This window comes from Caloenas nicobarica, chromosome 2 (assembly GCF_036013445.1).
Source record: "Caloenas nicobarica isolate bCalNic1 chromosome 2, bCalNic1.hap1, whole genome shotgun sequence".
NCBI lineage: Eukaryota > Metazoa > Chordata > Aves > Columbiformes > Columbidae > Caloenas > Caloenas nicobarica.
Window position 1 is genome coordinate 95,092,216 of NC_088246.1, and position 20,364 is coordinate 95,112,579.

At 40.5% G+C, this 20,364-nt stretch overlaps 1 protein-coding gene across 9 annotated transcripts in view; it reads left to right on the forward strand.

Annotated features, from left to right (window-relative positions):
* The window catches only part of FHOD3 (formin homology 2 domain containing 3), a 399,651-nt gene that overhangs the window by 338,562 nt on the left and 40,725 nt on the right, over nt 1-20,364 (forward strand). For all 9 annotated transcript variants that reach the window (XR_010605872.1, XR_010605873.1, XR_010605874.1 and 6 more), the window contains 4 exons: nt 3,339-3,497; nt 11,869-12,051; nt 15,960-16,079; nt 16,546-16,707. Coding sequence is in view for 6 of the 9 variants with exons in the window: in XM_065630338.1 (XP_065486410.1) it covers nt 3,339-3,497; nt 11,869-12,051; nt 15,960-16,079; nt 16,546-16,707 (624 nt within the window). In the remaining 3 variants the exon portion in view is untranslated. The remainder of the gene's footprint in view (nt 1-3,338; nt 3,498-11,868; nt 12,052-15,959; nt 16,080-16,545; nt 16,708-20,364) is intronic.

The following is a 20,364-nucleotide window of genomic DNA, read 5'->3' on the forward strand; positions in this document are numbered from 1 at the left end:
ATTTCGGACTTGATGCTCATATATAATTACTTGGAAAAATGAATTAATTTTTTCTGCTTCCTGTGTTAATTAAAACAGAGGCGTGTGTTAGACTATGTACTCATCAGACTGCAAATCACCTTCTGTGGGATGGAAACAGTTTTTGAATAACCTAGCTACCTAGGCTTCAATAGAGACAACAGAATCTGGCCCGTTAGGTCTTGTAGAGGTCTAAATTCACTGTAATTGTTAATACATTGCAGGAACGTTTGTTTACCACAAATCGTATCACCTCATATATTTGTATTTTATAATTAATTTTGTACTTACATTTAATAATACAATATTCAGAAGTTCAGGGCTTACGTTACGTACTGACATATTAAAATATAAAGTCAAGTGCACTAGTGCACTGTTCCCTCAAGCATTTGAAGTCATTCTCTGTTAATGAACTTATAAAGCACAGTCTGAAGTCACCTAATGTTGTAATAGAAATTAATAGTCGTAGTTTAAGTCAGACACTTACAAATGTGCAGACATTGCAGACAAAAGGGAATTCTTTTCCTAGCAGTAGGGTAATAAAGTTCATAGCAGTAAAATGTTTGTCTTTTCTTCATCTTTTTATTCATTTGGAAAGGATTTCTTTGTAACTCAGCCATCATCCCCAGAATGGATTATAAATCTCTTCTGCCCCTGTTTTTGGAAAGAGCTACTTACCCCAAATTTTTATACCCCATATGCAGTTATAGCTCTGGAAAATACCTACATGCTTCCATCCCCTATACAGCTCATCTGTCTTTCATAATTCACTGTGGAGGAGCAAGCGCACTGTTGCAATCACAATCATCCCAGCGGTTTGCATCGTGTGTCCCTCAAATGAATATGTCTCTCTTGTCAAGCTTAGGAGCCTTAAAAACAGAGCTGCAGATCTGAGGCTTACTTAGCCATACCACATGTGGGAAGCCTAAATTTAACTCCTTGCCCCCAGCCTTTTCCCTTCCGCATAAATTCTTTGGAGCTGCGTAATTCTGTGCTGCGAAGGACAAGGTAAAACGTAGTGGTTTTAAAAAGGCTGGTGTGGTACAGGCTCAAGAGGGAGCAGTCTCTGGTGAACCCCACTTGTTTTTTTGTGGTCTTGGCCACTAACTGTGGTCCTGAAAAAATGTGATTAATGGCCCTGGAGGTTAAAACGCCTGCTTTAAAGAAGCTGCATCTCATGTCCTTCAGGTAGCTCCTCAAGAAAAAGAGAACTCTTACTCAAAGAAGAAAAAGTTCAAGAAGGCTTCAGGGATGCTTTCAAGGTGTTAAGATAGCAGTTCCACAGAACAGACGTATGAAAATTGCATACAAATATTATTTTTGCTCTCCTAAAATTTATTCGGTTTGCTGCAAAAGAGTTGTTTCGTTTTAAGTTAAAAAAAAAAAGGCGCCTCTTATTATTTTCACAGATCATACAGATGTGATAGTCCCCAACTCTTGCAAACTGTACTTGCCTTTGGTCTCATCTGCACACAGAAGTTGCATCTTGCTCTGTTAATCACGTTGGTACGATGAAAGGGCTGTTGTGCTCCACACATGCTGCGGAGGCTACTGGGACTGGTGGGCACAGCTCTGCTGGGACTGGTGGGCACGGCCCTTCCTGTGCAGGCAAGGAGCTGAGCAATGCCAGAAAAAGGCATCTTTGTAATGATACAACCGCCTTCCCATTATGAGCTAACCCACTGCTGGAGTTACTTTGATAAAATCGTATTTGCTTAGTTCTTCTAACACAGAAGCAGCGTGTACACCTGGCAGCAGGGCATTTTTTTGACTCGGTGGTGGCTGTTAAGCAGGCCCAAAGGAAGTGGAAAACAAAGCTTCACGATCTAAAAAGCTATCCTGAGCACAGATTGAGACTGAGGCAGTAAGAGTCTCCTTCTGGGCTTTCCTCCAAATCCTCAAGAGATGCAAGAGGTACTGCGTAGGCAGCACAGATGATTCCCGATTCTGAACAGTTGTATGGGCTGCCACTTTGCAGCCTAGAAAGAGGCATTGCTTGGTCTCTCTCTTTGCCCTTTTGAGGTGCATGTGTGCTAAGGCTGCTGCTGCCAGAGCTGCTGACCACAGTCCAGGTAACAGACTTGACAGGGAGATCACAGTCACAAGCCTGTGCCTTGCTGAAATAAGGATTTACACACAGTGGAGCATGTCTATGCTTGCTTGCATCAGTGTGCCAGTCTTCTCTCTATGCTCCTGTGCTTGGCAGCATCCCTTATCCCATCTCTGACAGGGCAAAGGAAAGTGAAAGAGAGAGAACATGTTTCCAAAGTTCATATGTATGGAGAGGGAGGAAAAGACCCCTGTGTATGAGGAGCAGTGTCCTCTGCTCTTGCAGCTGCCTGGTGTATGACATATGTGTCCCTATGTAGTTGCCAAAGAGAGACCTTCTAGCATGGGATGATGAGAGAATGAGAGGCATGCTGGAGTGTAAAAGCGAAGACCACATTCAGCATTGTGTTATGCCGTATAAATGGTTTGTGAGTCACCTTGCCTGGTTGATTCACGTTTTGCCACTATGTGGCAGGGGACAGAGAGGAAGAAATTTCTTGGGTCTTCTCTAGAATGGAACTTAAAGCATATGTCATTAGTTCTTTGTGCTTTCATTATTGTTTATACTGTGGTTTATACTGGAGGGTAAGATCCAATGATTATGTCTAGTCTCAAATAGAACTTTGAAAAAAGCAGAAGGGCTGAAGTTGTTCTGTACCCCTATCACGAGCAGTGAGGTAGAACACCCTTCCTCTGGCATCCAGAGGGCAGAAAGCCATCCCAGTGTCTCCAGAAAGGCCTCCACAACTCCTTTTCCAGTGCCCAAGGTGGATTTATAGCACAGGAGAGCACTGGCAGGCAGGTGGAACCCACCCTGTCTGTTTTCCATCCAACCATGGAGGTAAAAGAGAGTCAGTGGCCACTCCAGGTTGACCATCAGCTACCAGGTTGCTGCCCCGCTGGCCCTGCGCCAGCCAGTCCCACTGCACGGCACAGCCCTCGCCCAGCAGAGATGGCTTCAGGCTTTTTTCAGACTGACTCCTGCCCCAAACCGCACTGTTCCCAGCCCTCGCAGGGACTGGTGTCTCAGGCTAGCTCGGTTTTGCACGGCATCTGAGACTATGCTTAGCTCTCTGGTTAAATCCTGGCAGCTCATGCTGATACCAGCAAGGATGTGGTAAAAGAATTCAGCTTTTTGGATGACTATAAATTGATCAGATTTACATTCAGTGTCAGCTCCCATGTGTAGGGGAAGTCATTAGTGGAAGGACTGACGTTTTCTTTATAAAACAGGCTGGAGGAATAATATTCTTGTTTTCTTCTTTACCAAGAAAACTGCTGCAGATGGCAAGCGACAGGAGATCATTGTATTAGACTCAAAACGAAGCAACGCTATTAATATTGGCTTGACTGTGTTGCCCCCTCCCCGGACTATCAAGACTGCTATTTTGAACTTTGACGAATATGCCTTAAACAAGGAAGGAATAGAGGTAAGAAAGAACAGTCGATGTCTTCAAGTCGGCATTTTCAATGTGTCCTTTTATTTCTATGTTGCACGTGGTACAGCACAGACTTTTCATGGAAGAGGGAAAAGGGAATGTATTATGTCATGACTGAGTGTTGAAACGCATCGAATCAGCTCAACGTGCTCAGAAGCATGTAGTGTTCACCTGAGGTCAACATGCTCAGTAAACGTGGATTCTCTGTTTCGTTTGTGTCTGAGTAACAATGGTGTTAATTCCTGTCAAGATTTTCAGAGTATTATCTGTGTCTCTGAAGCTTGACTGAAATATTGTGAGCAGCAAGAATGGGTAGTGAGTTACTAGGGCTGATGCAACTGGTACAGGGTTTAATAAAGTTCATGCCCAGCTAGCTGTTGAAGTCACTCTAGATTGTATATCTAATGGAAAACAAATACAGTGACTAGCTCTGCTCAAAATAGCATTTCTGTGTTACTGTTGTTTGAAGAAAAGCAGTTGGTATAAAGATTACAGATGATGTAATTTTTACCATTACATGTTTAACTTTGCAGATATTCCTACCAAGATCCAAGATGAACTCTGTTTATTATTTTTTTATCAAAACATTCTTCTTCTATGAAGTGTAAAAGAAGCTTTCTGCTCCCCATTTTTTTTTTCATTGTGGTTGTATTAGTTTCAAATTTTTTTTTCTTTCCTTTTTTTTTTTTTATAAGCCCATATCATCTAGTAAGAGTAATCTGCACAACTACAAATCTCAACCAGTGGCTGAGCTGCAGAGGTCATGCATTGATTCACAGTCACCTTTCAGTGGTTTTACACTGCGTTTCGTGATTTCCCCCTTTCCACCTTTGCTATGGTGACTACAGATGAAAATGAGAAAAGCTATCTGGAATGGAAATGGAGTTGCCAACAGTTACATGCAAAATAAATACTTAAGGCAAAAGGTCATTCTAGCTAGAGGCAAGGCCTGATTTGTCCCCACTAGAATGTAGTTTCTTCCCAAAGCTGTGTTACATGTTTGCTATATACATACCTTACTCATATTGTGAAGGTGACTAATCAGGCTAAAAAAGTAATTTTTCATGACTTAGCCCATGTACCCACCACTGCAGTTTGCAGAAGCTTTAAAGTGTCTGAGTTCCCCCTCCAGCCAAGCCCACCTCACAGACCACCAGTTAGATCTCCGTGCTGTAGACAGGGTTTCCATACAAAGTCCCACATAAAATGGCTGATAAAGGACACATCTTCATTACCTTGAAAGTATCATCTTCTTTGAGTTGTCTCTGGCGTGCTTAACAGGAGTTCAGCTGCTCTGCACAATTCACCCTTTCCAGTGCCAACATTTGTAGCTGGGCTCCCCATCTGCCAACCACCTGTGGTGTCCACAGTCCTGAGTGCCTTGTACCACCACACCCTCCTTTGGGTGGCCTTTCCATTAGCTGCCAGAAACCCGTAATTTCATTTAAAATATACATGCAGGTAGCTTTCAAACTGAAGAATTCAGAAACCAGGAAATGATACACTGGTGATACACTTGCCCAGCACTAAAGAAAATGGGATTTCTGAGTTCTGTGTCCACAGCGTGGGGCTAAGGATGTGAGTAGTCTCAGATATTTAAAATAAAGAGAAAGGGGCAAGTGGAGCAGAGCCCAGGTACTTTGCACCTTGAGGAATGAAGCTTTCATTGTTTGGGAAAGATGATGTTCATGGAGAAAAGAGCTTTTATTTCTCAGTGTTCCATATTTATTTACTTCTTACCAGGTAAGACCCTGCTCTGAATTCAGATTCCCTTTCCCAATCCCAAATTTACAGATTTTTCTTATAGCACGTTGTTATGGAGTCTGACAGACATTTATAGCAAGATAGAGGACTGGATTAAGATATGCAGAATTGGCCAAGAGGTGCATAGAGAGATACAGAAATGTGTCATTATGAGTCCCACTTTTTTCAGCAGAGCCCTGCTGCAGTTTTCCATACTGCCCCTTTGATCTACAGCATAGGCAAACTTTGTTTGCTGTTCCTCTTCTCCTCTATATTCATCTGTTCATTGACTTTAGCCTTAGAGTTAGCTTAGATGGAACAGGATTTGTCTTTTCAGTCTAGATTTTTAGAAAATTTTCTGATTCATATCTACAGTTCCTAAATATTAGGAAATAATTGGTAGTGATGATGAATGAGTCAGTAATAGTGTAAGCATCAGCTTCATTTATGTAAAAACGCAGAGAATAAAGCAAGTTATTTGCTATATAATATACTTTATAGCTAATCTGTGGGTTGAATAAGGCAGGACTGGTATGGAAAAAAAACTGGTCTAATTGAAACACTGCCTCACAGTACTCAAAAGTCTTTCTGCATAGTTAATTGTCTAGAAGAGATGTCACGGCTAGTAAGCATGAAAGAGAGATGTAAGAAGAGCAGAAGAGGTGTAATGTGTGTGGTAAGGATATAACATTCACTGCTAAAATTGCAGAGAAGCTGTAATTTAGGGTCATCTTCAGCTTTTAGTGGATCCAACATGGAGCAGGGTACCAACAGGGTAAAAAGCCACCTGAGCCATCTATTGCCTTGGCTGTGAGCTCTGTGCTGTGTCTTTCTCTGAGGAGCATTGTTACTGTCGTGTAAGTGTGCATGTGGCTTTTGTTCTGCACCTTGGTGGAGAAACTCAGATTAAATGGTGTCTTAAAACTGACCTCAGTGATTCCTTTAAGGGCGGTGCACTAAAGTAGTGCTGACAGTAGTGCTAGAAGCAAGGTGGTGATGCGGTGGGATGCAGGCTACAAGTTTGTGATAGACCAACTCATAATCAAGTTCATAGTGACCCAGTAAACCCTCCACTGCTGTCCTATGTTCTGCTGAATGCTGCTTTGCTTGTGCCATTTAACCGTTGTTAGTAATACATACTTTGCTTTTTAACTTCAAATATATAACTAAGATAGAAGAAAAAATTCTCCGGGTATTTTAAAGCCCTCTGTATGTAAAGAGTGTCCAGAGGAGGAACACAAAGTTGCCGAAGGGTTTGGAGGGGAAGCCGTTTGAGGAGCAGCTAAAGCCACTGGGTTTGTTCAGCCTGGAGGAGACGGAGGGGAGACCTCATGGGGCTACAGCTGCCTCACAAGGGGAGGAGGAGGAGCAGGTGCTGATCTCTTCTCTTTCGTGACCAACGACAGAACCTGAGGGAATGGCAGGAAGATGTGCCAGGGGAGGTTTAGGTTGGACATGAGGAAAAGGTTCTTCCCCCAGAGGGTGGTGGAGCACTGGAACAGGCTCCCCAGGGAGGTGTCACGGCCCCAAGCCTCCTGACAGTGTTCAAGAAGTGATTGGACAACACCCTCAGACACATGGTGTGAATTTTTGGGTTGTCAGACCCAGGGATAGGAGTTGGACTCAATGATCCTTGTGGGTCCCTTCCAGCTCAAGACATTCTGTGATTCTATGATTCTATTTTAGGCCATGTGTTTGAAGTGGTTAGGTATCCCTGAGCTGTGAAAAAGGGCAGGAAATGAGGCATGGTGCTAAAAAGGCTCATGTTGACCATTTAGTATGCAGAGCAGGCACTGTTAGAAACATGTTTTGAAAGGAAAGCACAATATGTGTCTGCAAGCATGCATCAATCCAACTAAAAAGATTTTTGCCACCTTACACTTGCCAAAGTGGTTGTGTTTTCCTTTCTTTGAAAGCTTGGCATTCATTGTGTTCAAACAACTTGGAGCTCGCTGCAGGATAAAGAACTGCCTGCTTAGCATGGATGAGGGCTTTCTGTGAGCTAAGAAAAGAGGCAAGCTTAAAATCCTGGCACCTAATTTTAGTGAAGTGTATCACGGGCAACTGAGAGAAGAGAGTCCACCAAATCAGTCCTTGCTGCTTGTCTTAGTAAAGGAAATGAGTGGGTCCTTCTGTAAAGTGCCACTCAGTAAGGGAATATGGATCGAAATCAAATTGTATCAAAGAGTATGATTAGTTTAGCAGAGTAAAATTGGGCAATGCCGTGAGGCAATCAAGGTAGGTTGCTTTGTGCTTTACAATATAGCTTTGTAATGCTACACAATATTGATTGCATTGGTAGGTATAGCTTTTAGTAAAACGACTTGAAATGAAAAAAGCTCTCCAGGTATGCTAGGCCCTCCATAGCCATATTTGTTAAGTACTTTGAAGTCTATGTGTGGCTAGGTAGCGCTGACATGTAAAAAAGGGTAAGAAATGAGAGCCTACTGTTAAAAAGGCAGATGGTGACATGCATAAACAAAAAACAAACTTTGATATTTGAAAGTGATCAAGGTATTTAAGTTTTTGTTCTGATAGTTGCCACAGTATGTTGTCATTTGCAGTTTCCAATTTGTTTAGCTAATGCTTTGTAAAGGTGTGATAGGATGTTTCAAATTATGCTATTAATAGCTCGCATTAATAGCTCATTTCACAAGTCTAGACAGAAGAGAAAATGGATTCAGTGCCTTGCTGGCCGTACAACCACGGTCGGCATGTTGCTGCCGTAACAAGTTTCAGGCTTCATTTAAATAAAAAAGCTACACTTTCACTCCCTGCAGCAAACCAAAACGTCTTCTATGGTTTCTGTGACCAGCCATGGTGCGCTTATAGATTTCAGTAGAGAGCTTGAGGAAGTGGAGCGGTGTGACCGAGGCAGCAGCTGTCAGTTCCCAGTTTACAGAGATGGCTATCAGGCATTTTAGGTATCATCCTTTCTTAGAACTGGGTCATTTTTGGAAGACTTCAAAGAAAACTAGTGCAGGTTGCCTCGCTTACTGTGGAGTCCTGACCTTCACCAATGTGTCTTGCTAATAGCTGCCTGGAAAGCTGAAGTGTGAGAGACTTTTTGGAGCTGAATAGTCTGCCGAGGCGTGTCAAATATCTCGTGAAATACCCACTAATATGTATTTGGTTATGCAGCTTATGAATTTGTGGTGCTCAAGCCACAGAAAGCTTTGGAATCAACAATCAGATATTTAGTTTGATAATTTTTTTCAGGATCCCGTTCACCTGGTAAAATCAGCTGAAACCAAATTGGAAAGCCAAGGCACCCCTCATCATCACTGAGAAGCCCCATTGTCTCTTGAAAGAGATGATTTAATCACCTTATTTCTGCAGAGGCTCTGGGCCATTTGCAGGCTCTGGTTAGGTCCTTCCTTTGGTCCCACACTGAGACCCGTAACCCTCAGGCTTATAGGGGTTATAAATTTTGCCCTGAGAGCCCTGTAAGTCTTTCCTCTCAGAAATTTTTGGAGATGATACGTCAGGATGGCTGAGTCCAGGAAATAAACAGTTTGATCCCTTTGCTGAAAGTTCAAGCAAGTGGCCTGGTCCAGCAGTCTAGGAGCAGAACAATTAGGATCGATTATCTCGTGCAAATGAGATCTTCAAGAGTTACTTCTTCTTCTCCATGACAAGATTTGTGCACTGTTTTTCCTCAGAATTTTAGTCTCTGTCCCAAACGCTTGCGTGAGAATGCGTGGAGGTGAAATATATGTATTACACATATTAGAGGATATGAGCATAGGGCTGGTTGATAACCAGTTCTTCTTTAATCTACCTGAAGACTGCCATACTGGGGAGAGCATCATGAACTAACGATTAGATTCAAAGGTACTTGTGATTTAATCATCATATCAACTGCCAGTAACCTTCTGCCCTACTGTGTGTTTGTGCTACTTTTACTGTCAGTGATGTTTAAAAAAAAAAATAACAATAAAAATACTAATAAACTGGCAGATGGTCTACTCATCAGTTTCCAGTGCTGAACAAATGGTTTGAATTAGTCATAGAGTGGAAATAAAGAATAGGAGCGTTTTAGCGCTTGCTCAGGGGCACATCAAGGGTGGTGACCAGCAGGATCAGAAGTATTTGCCCAAGCAGATTAGAAGTGCTGGTGAGGAGGTCGTTGTTATGGGGGCAGTTGCACCCTGGATGGTGTGAGAACCTGCCAGCAGCTCTGGTCCCATCGAGGCAGGGGGGATCCTCAGCAGCTGGCACCGCTAGTGCAGGCTCTTTGGCTTGGCATTCTCTCTTTCAGATACTATGGTACACAGCACAGCAGCCTTGCAGCACTTGGACTCGAATGCTTTTTGTCAGCTCCATCTGGCTTGTGGTGTTTACATAAAGCTCAAGGAGGAGGAGAGTCCCTTTGGAAATAAAGCTTACTGTTTCATTGCCATCTTTAAAATGCCCCAAAGCAGTGCAAAATCTCTGGAGTGAAGGCCCTGCACCACCACAAAATACTTGTGGGATCCCTGGGTAGCTGCCAAAAGCCCTGGTTATTTGTAGGAGGCAATTGAGAATACTGCTGAAGTGTTAGCATTCAAAAATGCATCAGAAGCATTTTTACATCCATCATATGGCTACTGCTAAACTCTCCACGTATGGATGTTCATATGATCCTATTTGCAAGCTGCCCTGGCTCAGCTGAGGAGTGTTGCCTTCTTGTTGTGGAAGAGAGGAGTATCCACTAGGAGGCCAAACTTCTTCAAAGGACACTGTGAAACACCTCTTATGAGTTACAGACTCAGTCTCTCTTTTTTATGAACTTTTTTAGATGAGTGTTGGTTAAGCACTGTGAAATGCCCTGAAGCAGCTACTTATAAACCTCTAGTTTGATGTTAGGTATGACCTAAGTTACAGATTTCAGCATGTGTGGATGGATGGATGAATGAATGGATGGATAACGCATCTCAAAATCAATACACAAATGCTATCAATAAGAACAGGTGTACATCAGAATATTTTCTAAACGGTCATTTACAGAGGAAGGAAAGGACCCGGAGTGTACTGAGGGATTTTCCTCCTCTTCTTTTTTTCCTTAGGATATTAATTTATAAAGGTAGAAGCTTGCAATGTCCAAGCAAGTAGGCTTATTTTTTTTTTTTTTAGCTGAAAGGCAGAGCCAACATTAACAGAAAGAAATGCTTCTTTATTTATGTTTATGGAAGCCAGTATAAGAAGATGGACGGCAAATACAAACACTGTGGCTGAGATTGAATAATTCCCAGTTCAACAAATTGAAGATTATTTGCTTGCTTGACTCTTTGTTCTTTGCCTGATTGACCAGGAAAAGTCCCTTGCCCTCCACACTTAGCTCCAGCGCTGTACAAGGAGCCAGATGGTACTGGAAGGGGACAGTTTGCTACTTTGATGAACTGGCTATGTCCAGTGCTGGAACAAGGCTGTAGTTTGGATTGGCAGGTCTGATAGCTCTTTGGCTGTATTTTTATTCTCTCTCCTCCTCCAAGACAGCTTCTATCACTGTAGAAGACTACAGCAAAAACATTTAGTTCCTCAGATGAATAAACGTAACTTGCATTGAAAATCTATTGCTTTGTTTTAATGAGACATTGATCAACAAAGTAAAGATCTCAACTAATCTGATGCCTTTGTTGTTATGCTTTTCTTTTTCATTTTAAAATGCATTTATTATGTTAAAAAGTAAGTAAGAGGCAATACCTTAGAGAGCAACACTTTGAGAAGGAAAACTGTCACATGTGAACAAGCATGTAAAATCCAAGAATTAAAGGGAAAAGATAAATGTTTTGAGCCATACTGACAGCAGAAACTGAAAATATCGAGATCCTTTTTCGTCAGTATTTTAGACTTTTCAGATCAGAAGAGAAAAGGGTTATATGTTATGCAATGCATAATACAACTCTAAATTCAATGTGTGTTCCTTGGGAAGTTGTCCTCAGTTTGGGTGAAATTTTTGGGAGTAGGCTGCACTAGTTGTCATGTTTCATTAAAAAACAAAACAGACTGAACAAAAAATATGAAATTATGAGAACAGCAAGGGACAGGAGTCCTCAGGTTATTCCTGTATACCTACAAGTGCACTGGAAGATCCGTGGATGTTGAGGCTAAAAGGGACCTGCCATCTAGTCTGACCTTTTGTAAATCACAGGCCAAAAGATTTCACTCATTCTACCCTCACTTCTGTACATAATTTGCTGAAAGTTGGCCAGTTTCGATTTAAAGACGTGAAAGCTGAGGAGAGCAGTCTTAATGAGCCACCCTGTCTTTCTTCAGCGTTTGATCCTGTGATTAACCACATCTGCCGGCTACAATTTTTTAAAAACACATATTAATACAGATGTGCTTTTCAGCTGCAGATGTTCAAGATAGCAGGCCTTGTTTTGCTCTCTTGTGTAGTGGGTTAGTGCTTGGTTACTGGCACTGCTGTCCTGATTTACCAGCCGGTGACTCAGGACTTCTGCCGTTACTGCTGAGAAGTCACCCGGTGTCACAGGAGCTCAGGCCAAGTCCCAGTGAAGCTCAGCACGTCAGCCTGCGCTGCAGGAGCGCTTGCTGCAGGAACATCCCCATGCCACTGCGTCCAGCCCTTGCCTCAGCTCCGCCGCTGATATCTGCCTTGTTTCTCCCTTCGCAGAAAATCCTGACCATGATCCCGACCGAGGAGGAGAAGCAAAAGATCCAGGAGGCGCAGCTGGCAAACCCCGACGTCCCCCTGGGCAGCGCCGAGCAGTTCCTTCTCACCCTCTCCTCCATCAGCGAACTCTCCGCCAGGCTCCAGCTCTGGGCTTTCAAGATGGACTACGAGATAGTGGAAAAGGTGAGGGGAAGGCGGGGAGGCAGGGGTGGAGACGCTTCCAGGGCTTTGCTTAGTCTTCCCCTGACCTTGTTATTATATGAGCATATATTTTGAGGAAACGGTAAATGGGTCGCTTTTGTTACGGTGGCCAACCAGGAAACAGCTAAAATGATCCTTCATAATCTGTTCCTTCTATAAAAGAAAATTAGAGATTATGTTTTCCTTCCTTTAATTAGGCAGTAATGATGTTGGAACAAAGAAGAGAGCTAAATCCTTACCACATCTTCTCCAGATGTTGTTATTCAGGAAATTCTTACCTCAGAGCAGTAAGAATTTTTCTTTGGATAAAGATTGAATGAGGACTACAGTATTCATCATAAAATGAGAGTATTGATCTTACATCCATTTGAACTAAGGAAAACACCATCCATTAAAGTTATTTCTGTTTATAACTCTCTTTCAGAGTTATAAACAAGAGATAAGACATCCTTCGGGGTGTTCTTTTTAGTTCAGTCACAGAAAGTTGTTGCCACCTTCTTCATGGATGGCATTTATTCAGAGAACACTATAATTGGGTTTTCTGTCATGAATGATGAACCACAGACAAAAAATTCAAAATGATAGCATATAATTTCACTGCATTAGTGAAGCAGAATGAAACTGTGTAGGAGATTTCAGCTACGTGCTGGCTTTCATAAGCTCTTGCAGGAATCTCAGTCCAGGAACCTTCCTCTGGCTACACTTCTGGCACATACCCCATGAATTGCTCTTCAGGCAGTTCTCTCCTGTAGATATTAATTTTGTAGGTGTACTTGTGTATGTATATTAAAAAACTTTGTGTGATATGGATTCTGATAAGTGTGACATGCTTATGAATGCCTTATGTTTACCTAGCCGTGGTTATTTCACAAGTTATACAGCAGTGGATTGATTTGCAGATGATGCTGTCAAGATTACTCAACCTCTGCTTAATTTTCATAGATTTTAGGAAATGCAATCACATTAACATTTGGTATTTTTTAACTGTGACATTTTAGTCTTAGACATTTACATTTCTGACATGTAAAACATGAAATACTTGTATATGCCTTAAATACTTTTTATTTTCCTTTTTTTTGTTTTTTACACTGGTACAGCAATTTATTCTGCTTTGAAGTTACCACATGGCTAGATTGTTCCCTGCATGTTAACTGAGTTAGCTGTAGCTGTTAATCTATGTGTATACCTAGAATTTCCAGCCTCCTCTCAATCAAAAAGTAACATTTGAAGCACTGCTAAAAGCTACAGAAATTCTGATAGTTTTCCTTTTGCCAAGCCTATAATATTTATGCCACAGAGTTAATGAATTGCCAGCTAAAATACATGTAGAATGGATGCTAGCATAAAAGGTCACAAATGCCTAAATTACTCAAAGATCTGATAGCTGGAGTGAAGATAAGACCAATATTTTTATCACTGTTGAAAGGCAGATAGGCCTAACTACACTAGTTACCATAAAATGATACAGGAAATAACATATGATAATTCCAATAAGAGGAGAATGTGGTAAGAAACCTAGGAGACAAGCATAGGTATGACAGACACCTTGGGTCTTCATTTGGTGAAGAGGAAGATATCGGATCAGACACCAGAGGGACAAGGGAGAGCGAGCAGTTGGGCCTCTCCAGCAACAAAAGGTTGAAGTCAGTTCCAGGTAACCAATAAACATAAGTGTTATTTAGACTGAGATGTCATGACCATATTCAATAAAAAAAGGAAGTAGTTTGCATTAATGATTATGGAAATAAAAGAGTCCCAGGACCTGCTAGCATTCTTCTGTTCTTGAAACTATGTTTTTGCAGAAGATCCATCTGCAAATGGGCAAACCCTTTGTGAAACTCGGGTGCCAAATCACTTAACCTCCACAGGCTGGTCTTGATTAAATGTAAATATGGCAAATTACATTTTGGTCATCTCAAGTTCCCATCCCAACCAAGTTTTTACCCCTCACAGAAAAGCAAGCATGTGAGCTTGTCAAGGTGCCGTAAGCTAAACCTGTTACCAGTATAGCAGGTTGGTAACAACACATATGGCAAATCAGCTGTACAAAACACTTGCGCTACGTTCTTCCTGTCCCAGGACCACTGAATTCATTGCACACATATAGTTTAGTTCATTTGTGCATGCATGTCAAACATTTATCCAGCACTATCAGACGTCTTGCAGCCAGAAATTTAAGACAAATCCTCAAGTTTCATTCAAACATAATTTCAAGGTGAAGAATAAAAACGTGGTAAATAAGGTTACGTGTTAGCTAAGGATATGAGGTAGCTCTGCATTATGTCTCTGCCCTCTCTAGGTAGATGTTGAGTTTTATAGGGAGCAAGGATGGGTATTTCATCTGTTAATACAGCATCTAGCACATTGTCTTTTATTGGTTTTTTAATACTACAATAAAATAAAAAATAAAGAGTAATTATAAATGTGCACTATATGGAAGAAAGTCTAAGCTTGGACAGCTTGCATGTAAATAGCTAAACGAAGGGCTACAGTATGGCCTGCTTGGAAGGCTTTTTATGCTATCTTTTTATTCACCTTCTGAATGTTTAAAATTAACCTTTTAGGAATGATTTTTAGCAGATTGCAAATTGATGCAACTAAATAGTTCAATAGTGTTTACAGCAGATGCAGAGCAGTTTGATTCATCCCCATAATGCAACAAAACAAACTAAATGAACCCTGACTCATAAAGCAGTTCAGAAAATTTTGTGCAGCAGTTTGTTGATTTTAGTTTAACTTGATTGACTTGGACTATTTAGCACCTCTCCTCTGATGTATAAATTACTTTGCTCACTATGCCATCTCAATTTGTCTCACATTTGCCATATTCTCTTCAATAGATTAATTGTTCTGTACTGGCTAAAAATGTATGTTTCCTTCATCTTTGTGTTCTTAGTTATGGGAAAAGATCACTACAATTGTTCAGTGGCCCATGGTATTTCTCCAAGAAAGTGAAGTTCTTGGTTATTTGGCCTCTTGGTCTAAAATGACAGCTTAAATTTGGCTTCTTGGCTCATAAAGAACGTAATAATTTGGGAAAAGAATGCTGCTCATGGCTGCTTAGGATGGCATTTGGAGAAAGAAACAATGTGAACTGTTACTGTGCATGCAAAATAAATAGCCCTGGGCCTTGCACAAAGACATAGAAATAAGCTCCATCAACTCAGTTACCCTCATTCTCTTCTTCTGAACTCTGGTGTAGTTCACTTCCCGAGGTAATGGAACAGAATTTGTTTTCAAGCCTTGTCTGTTTACATACCTATACTCAGAATCTAACATGTGTGGATGGAAGATGAATTAAGTTAAGAGATTAAATGAGAACACTTGTAAATCTTGATGTTTGCAGTGGGGTTTTTTTCAGTTTTAAAATCACACAAGCACTAAACTGTATCAAAAACTCAGAGGTGGCCATCGTTTGAAGAAATCTTTAGGGTCAGGCTACAAACATCCGGTCAGGCTATGAACATCCAGTAAGCCAGGGTTCTAACATTTGTTTGTTTGTTTTTCACATATTAGAAAAAATAGTTATAAGAAGCTTTTTTATCGGTTGGGGCAGGGGGATGTTCATGCATCTAACTCAAGTGCAGCAGCCCCTTCTGTGATTCTCTCTCTCCTGTTTGGAATCACAGAATAATCCCCAGGACAAGTAAGGCAATTGCATACATAAAGAAGCAACATTAGGAAAGTATTTTATGTATTTTTTTGCTGTCCTTGCATGTGATTTATTAGCTGGAACATGGAAGAAAGCCAGCACACATGGCCAGTTTGCTCTCTGTGAGACGCCAGTTCAGGAACTTTTTGCAGTAATTAATCTAAACTGTGGAATTAAAAACTTAAAGCAGGTAGAGCCAACTACGACCTTCACTTTCTTGTTTCCTTTCGCATGGCAGGAAGTTGCAGAACCACTTCTAGACCTGAAGGAAGGAATGGACCAACTGGAGCATAATAAAACTTTGGGATTGATCCTTTCTACTCTACTAGCCATTGGGAACTTTCTGAATGGAACAAACGTAAGCGTGATGTCCCAGCATTTCCCCCACAGCTTTTTCCTTCAGAACACCCAAAGTCAAAACTATTATGACAGTTGCAGTATTTATTTTGTACCAGAACAAAAATGTAGAACACAGAACCTACTTTTACTTTTTATTGTGTGTCAGGATGCTCTTTGCCTCTGAGCATAACCTGAAGGAGCTGTGGAGCAAGGGACCCTTCTGGTGGACCTCCCTTGAGTTTAGTATTGATGTTCCCCTTTCAAAATGTGAGAACTGTGCCATGAGTCATTTCACTGCAGATGGAGTGATTTTAGGCCTACTCTTCAGCAAGTTAAAAATCAATAAAAGCAATAAGTTTCTTCTCTTTTAGGCTTCTTCTTCTTTCTCCTCTGCCCCTACTTGGTAATAATTTATATCTACCAATCTGCATGGGGAGGAGTGAACATTTTTACTTTTAAATTCTTCCCTTTTTTCCCCCTTACAGGCCAAAGCTTTTGAATTGAGCTACCTCGAGAAGGTTCCAGAAGTCAAGGACACAGTGCATAAGCAGTCCCTCCTGCACCACGTCTGCACTATGGTGGTGGAAAAGTTCCCAGACAGCACTGATCTTTATTCGGAGATCGGGGCCATCACTAGGTCAGCCAAGGTATGTCTAGCGGGTAAATATCTATATATGTATATGGTTTTTTAAAACTCACTTTAAAGTGAAGTATTTATGATTTTATTTTATTGCATTTTGTTCCTCCGTTATCACAACACTTTTTATGAACTTGGATTTGTTTTGTCACTCCCACTGAATTTCAAAAATGCAAGTAGTCTCTCTTCTGAGCTTTATCTCTATCTGTAAGGTGGTTTCCTCATCAGTGTACTAATAGGCAGTCATGTTATGACAGCCATTTTAATGTTATATACATTACTAATGTATATAACTATTAGGAACAGTTTTCAGGTTAAAACTTTATTTGGCCAATATGTTCAAATATATTTCCTCTGTGGTTTGAGGGAATCTCTTTTTCAAGGCAGATGCTTCTCTATCTTTTAAGGGCAATGGAAGGAATGAATTTTTTTGTAATACAATTGTTTCCAGAATGAAAGCGTCCTTGAAATATTTTGTTTAACTCCTTTTCTGTCCTCTTCCTGACAATAACTTTGATTATTAGGAGTTAGGGAAGATAAATAGAAATAAAAAAACCTGCGGCAGCACCTCTTTTTAAAAGGTTATCATCCCTTAGCTAATGCATAGGTCTGGTCAATGGCTTTATTTGGTATTCAGATTATTTATTACTTCTGCTAGCAGGCATGATAAAAACACTGTAACCTCACTCTTGGAGCTCTCAGAGTGTGAGGTTTCATGGACGACCCTTAAAAACAGCACATCAGTCATTACTGGAGTAAACATGACAGAATACAATAAGGAGATAATGAACATGAAAATTCTGGTGTGGAGTCACGTCTCATGTGAAAATGGAAATAATTACAGCAGATAATACTAATATCAATCAAGTCCAGTGTCGTGATTCAGATAGTGGCCAATACCAGCTCCTTGAGAGGAGAGCACAAGAAGCTTTGAAGAAGGAGGAAGATCTTTCCTAGAAAAAAATTATTTCATGAGTCATAATACTAATTATGTGCATCAAATGGAGGAACGATTTCTTTTCCAAAAGCCACCTTGTTGGGATATGTGGAAGCGGGGGAGGGGAAACCCTGTGTAATACAATTTTTTTAAAACAGGGAAAATTAAATCTTGTTGTGTCTCCTAGCACAGTTCTTGTGGCAGTGAATTCATAATCTAATTTTGTCTGCTGTTGCATTTGCCAGTTTCAGGATTCATTGTCTGAATGTGTTGAATAGTCGAAACTTTTTCTCTCTCTCTATTTCATAGAATAACTTAGGTTGGAAAGTACTTCTGAAGGTCATCTGGTCCATCACCCTTTTCAGTGCAAAATCAAATTAAACCAGACTGCTAAGATCCTTGTTTAAGTCTCAAATAATCATTCTACATATTATTGTTTTTTGGAGGGAGTGGTTCCTTTCCATATTTTTTCTCCATCTTTTAAAATGAGCCTGGTCCTGCCTGTGGTGAGCACTTGATTGGGATCTACAGTAATGACCATGATCTGCTGGAGCAGATTTACTGCTTATCTCTCAAACCCCTAATAATCTTAAATCAGGACTAATCTGAATAATTTCTTGCCATCTGTAGATTTCACCCTCTCAGTGTGTTTCCTTGTTTCCAGATAATTTTGAAATACAAAGTACAAACCACGAGACACCTGCTGTTAATCCTGTCATCAGATGAGAATCAATGTCTTCCTTCTTCTCGTTGGCTCTCTTAACCTTACATTTCATAGGTGGCCTGCATGAGGCTCTTGTAAAGATTTTAGAAATCTAATTGTCTTTACTTGCTCTTATCTGTCCCCTCTTTTATAAAAAAATATTCAGAATCCAGTGATTATTTTGATGTTTTTAATTTTCTGTTATTCAGCCTTCCAGCCCAGTTAACAGATAGAGTGATAAAGCTTGGAGCTCTATAGTCTCCTGAATCAGCCTTGCTGCTTCTGTAAAGATAGCTGAAACTTTTGCTATCCTCTGATTCTTTTAAGTTACTAAGTGTAGTGAAAGCATACTCATTCAGTAGCTCAATTTCTTAAATTGCTGTCAGAATTCTTGTCTTCTGCTTGTTTACTGCTTTGTAAGCTATCATCCTCCTCCAACACATTTGTTTCTGCCAGCAAGTATTCAAACCTTGCTAGTAGTTGACATCTATTTAAAAAAATACAGGAAAATAAAAGCAGGTGCCAGGATACATTTCTCCCCAACATCCTTTGTGGTGAAGCTGGATGAAAATAAGTCATGTTGAACTTTTGTCTTCCTCATTGGCTTTCATGTCCAGTGATCCAGGACCTCCTAGGTCTTTATCGATAACATAAAGGCATTTGTGGCTTTTTTTTTTAATATGCTTAGATATTTGCTCTTTGGATTCCATCTCTGTTCTCCTAATTTTCCTTTTGTACAGCCTATGTTTAGGCTCTGTTTTATTGCCTTCACTGAGGTTGGTTTCTCATGTTTGGAAGGTTTAAATTTTTGTGGTGGTGGTGTTGTTTTGGTTTTTTGTGGTGGTTTTTTTGGTTTGTTTGGGTTTTTTTTCTTTGAGTGATTCTTCATCCCTTAACATTTAGGTATGTTGGTTTCTCATTTCCCACTTTTTCTCTTTGTTAAGAAGTTATTTCACTTTTTTTTAGATTGGTATCAAGTTAATCACTAAACTGAAAATTACCATAATATAGAAGAGCCCTTGTTTTCCAAGATCCACACCACCGTGTATGCCGTACTCTCAAATGAATCTTCTATTTTTCAGTTTTAGAAAGTGGAAGATAGCTTAACCCAATGCTGTCACTTTAAAAAAATTTTTAGGTCTAAGAACATATAAAATTGAGCACAGTCTTTCAGTCTGTGGTTTGCTGATATAGTGTCCCTGCCCAAAGCGGACAAAATTCTGAAAAGGCCAGACAAAATCACATTAAGAGAAATTATAGCCTTAACGTTCCCCGTGACGCCCAAGGTCTCCCTCTTTGGGATGTTCCTGCATGTGTTACACCACTGATGGATTACAGTAACAAGCCCTATTCCCACTTGATCTTAGCGGCCACAAATCAGAGTTAGGATATGGAAGCCATCCAAGCTGCCCGCTTCAAGGGAATGTTCACAGACGAGGCGAAATCTTGGTTTAGGAAAGCCGACAGGAAAAGAGAACTAATATTTCACTGTGGATTAGACTGTATTTTGAGCTCCCTTTTGTCTACAAATGTTGTTCAGAAGCCACAAAGGGTAAACAATTTTCATCCTGTAGCTAAACAGAGATGCACCTTCCCCTGAGATGCACATCATATGAGAATTTCCTGAGCCTTAGTTCATAAAATAAAAAAAAATAGCCTGCCTCACCAGAAAGGACTTAGAAAGACTAGAAACAAAATGGTATAGTATTGCAAAACTTGTGGCTTTTTGTGGAAGGACTGAAGTCATAAATGGCAAAAAAATGCAGACACAAGTAAAATAATGACCAAAAAATAGACTTCTAGATAAATAAAAGTATTCATAGTTGTATAAAAATATAAAAGATCATGGAGGCCACTGATTGTTTGGTATCCCATGATGAAAAACATTTTTTTTCCTTTTTTTTCCCCCTTTTTTTTAAGCATATTTTAAGTTTTGTTTTGGTGTTTGTTTTGTTGGTTGATCGTTTTTTTCACTGCAGTTGTACCAGAACTGATGTACCTAATACTGAAGCAGAACCCCACATTTC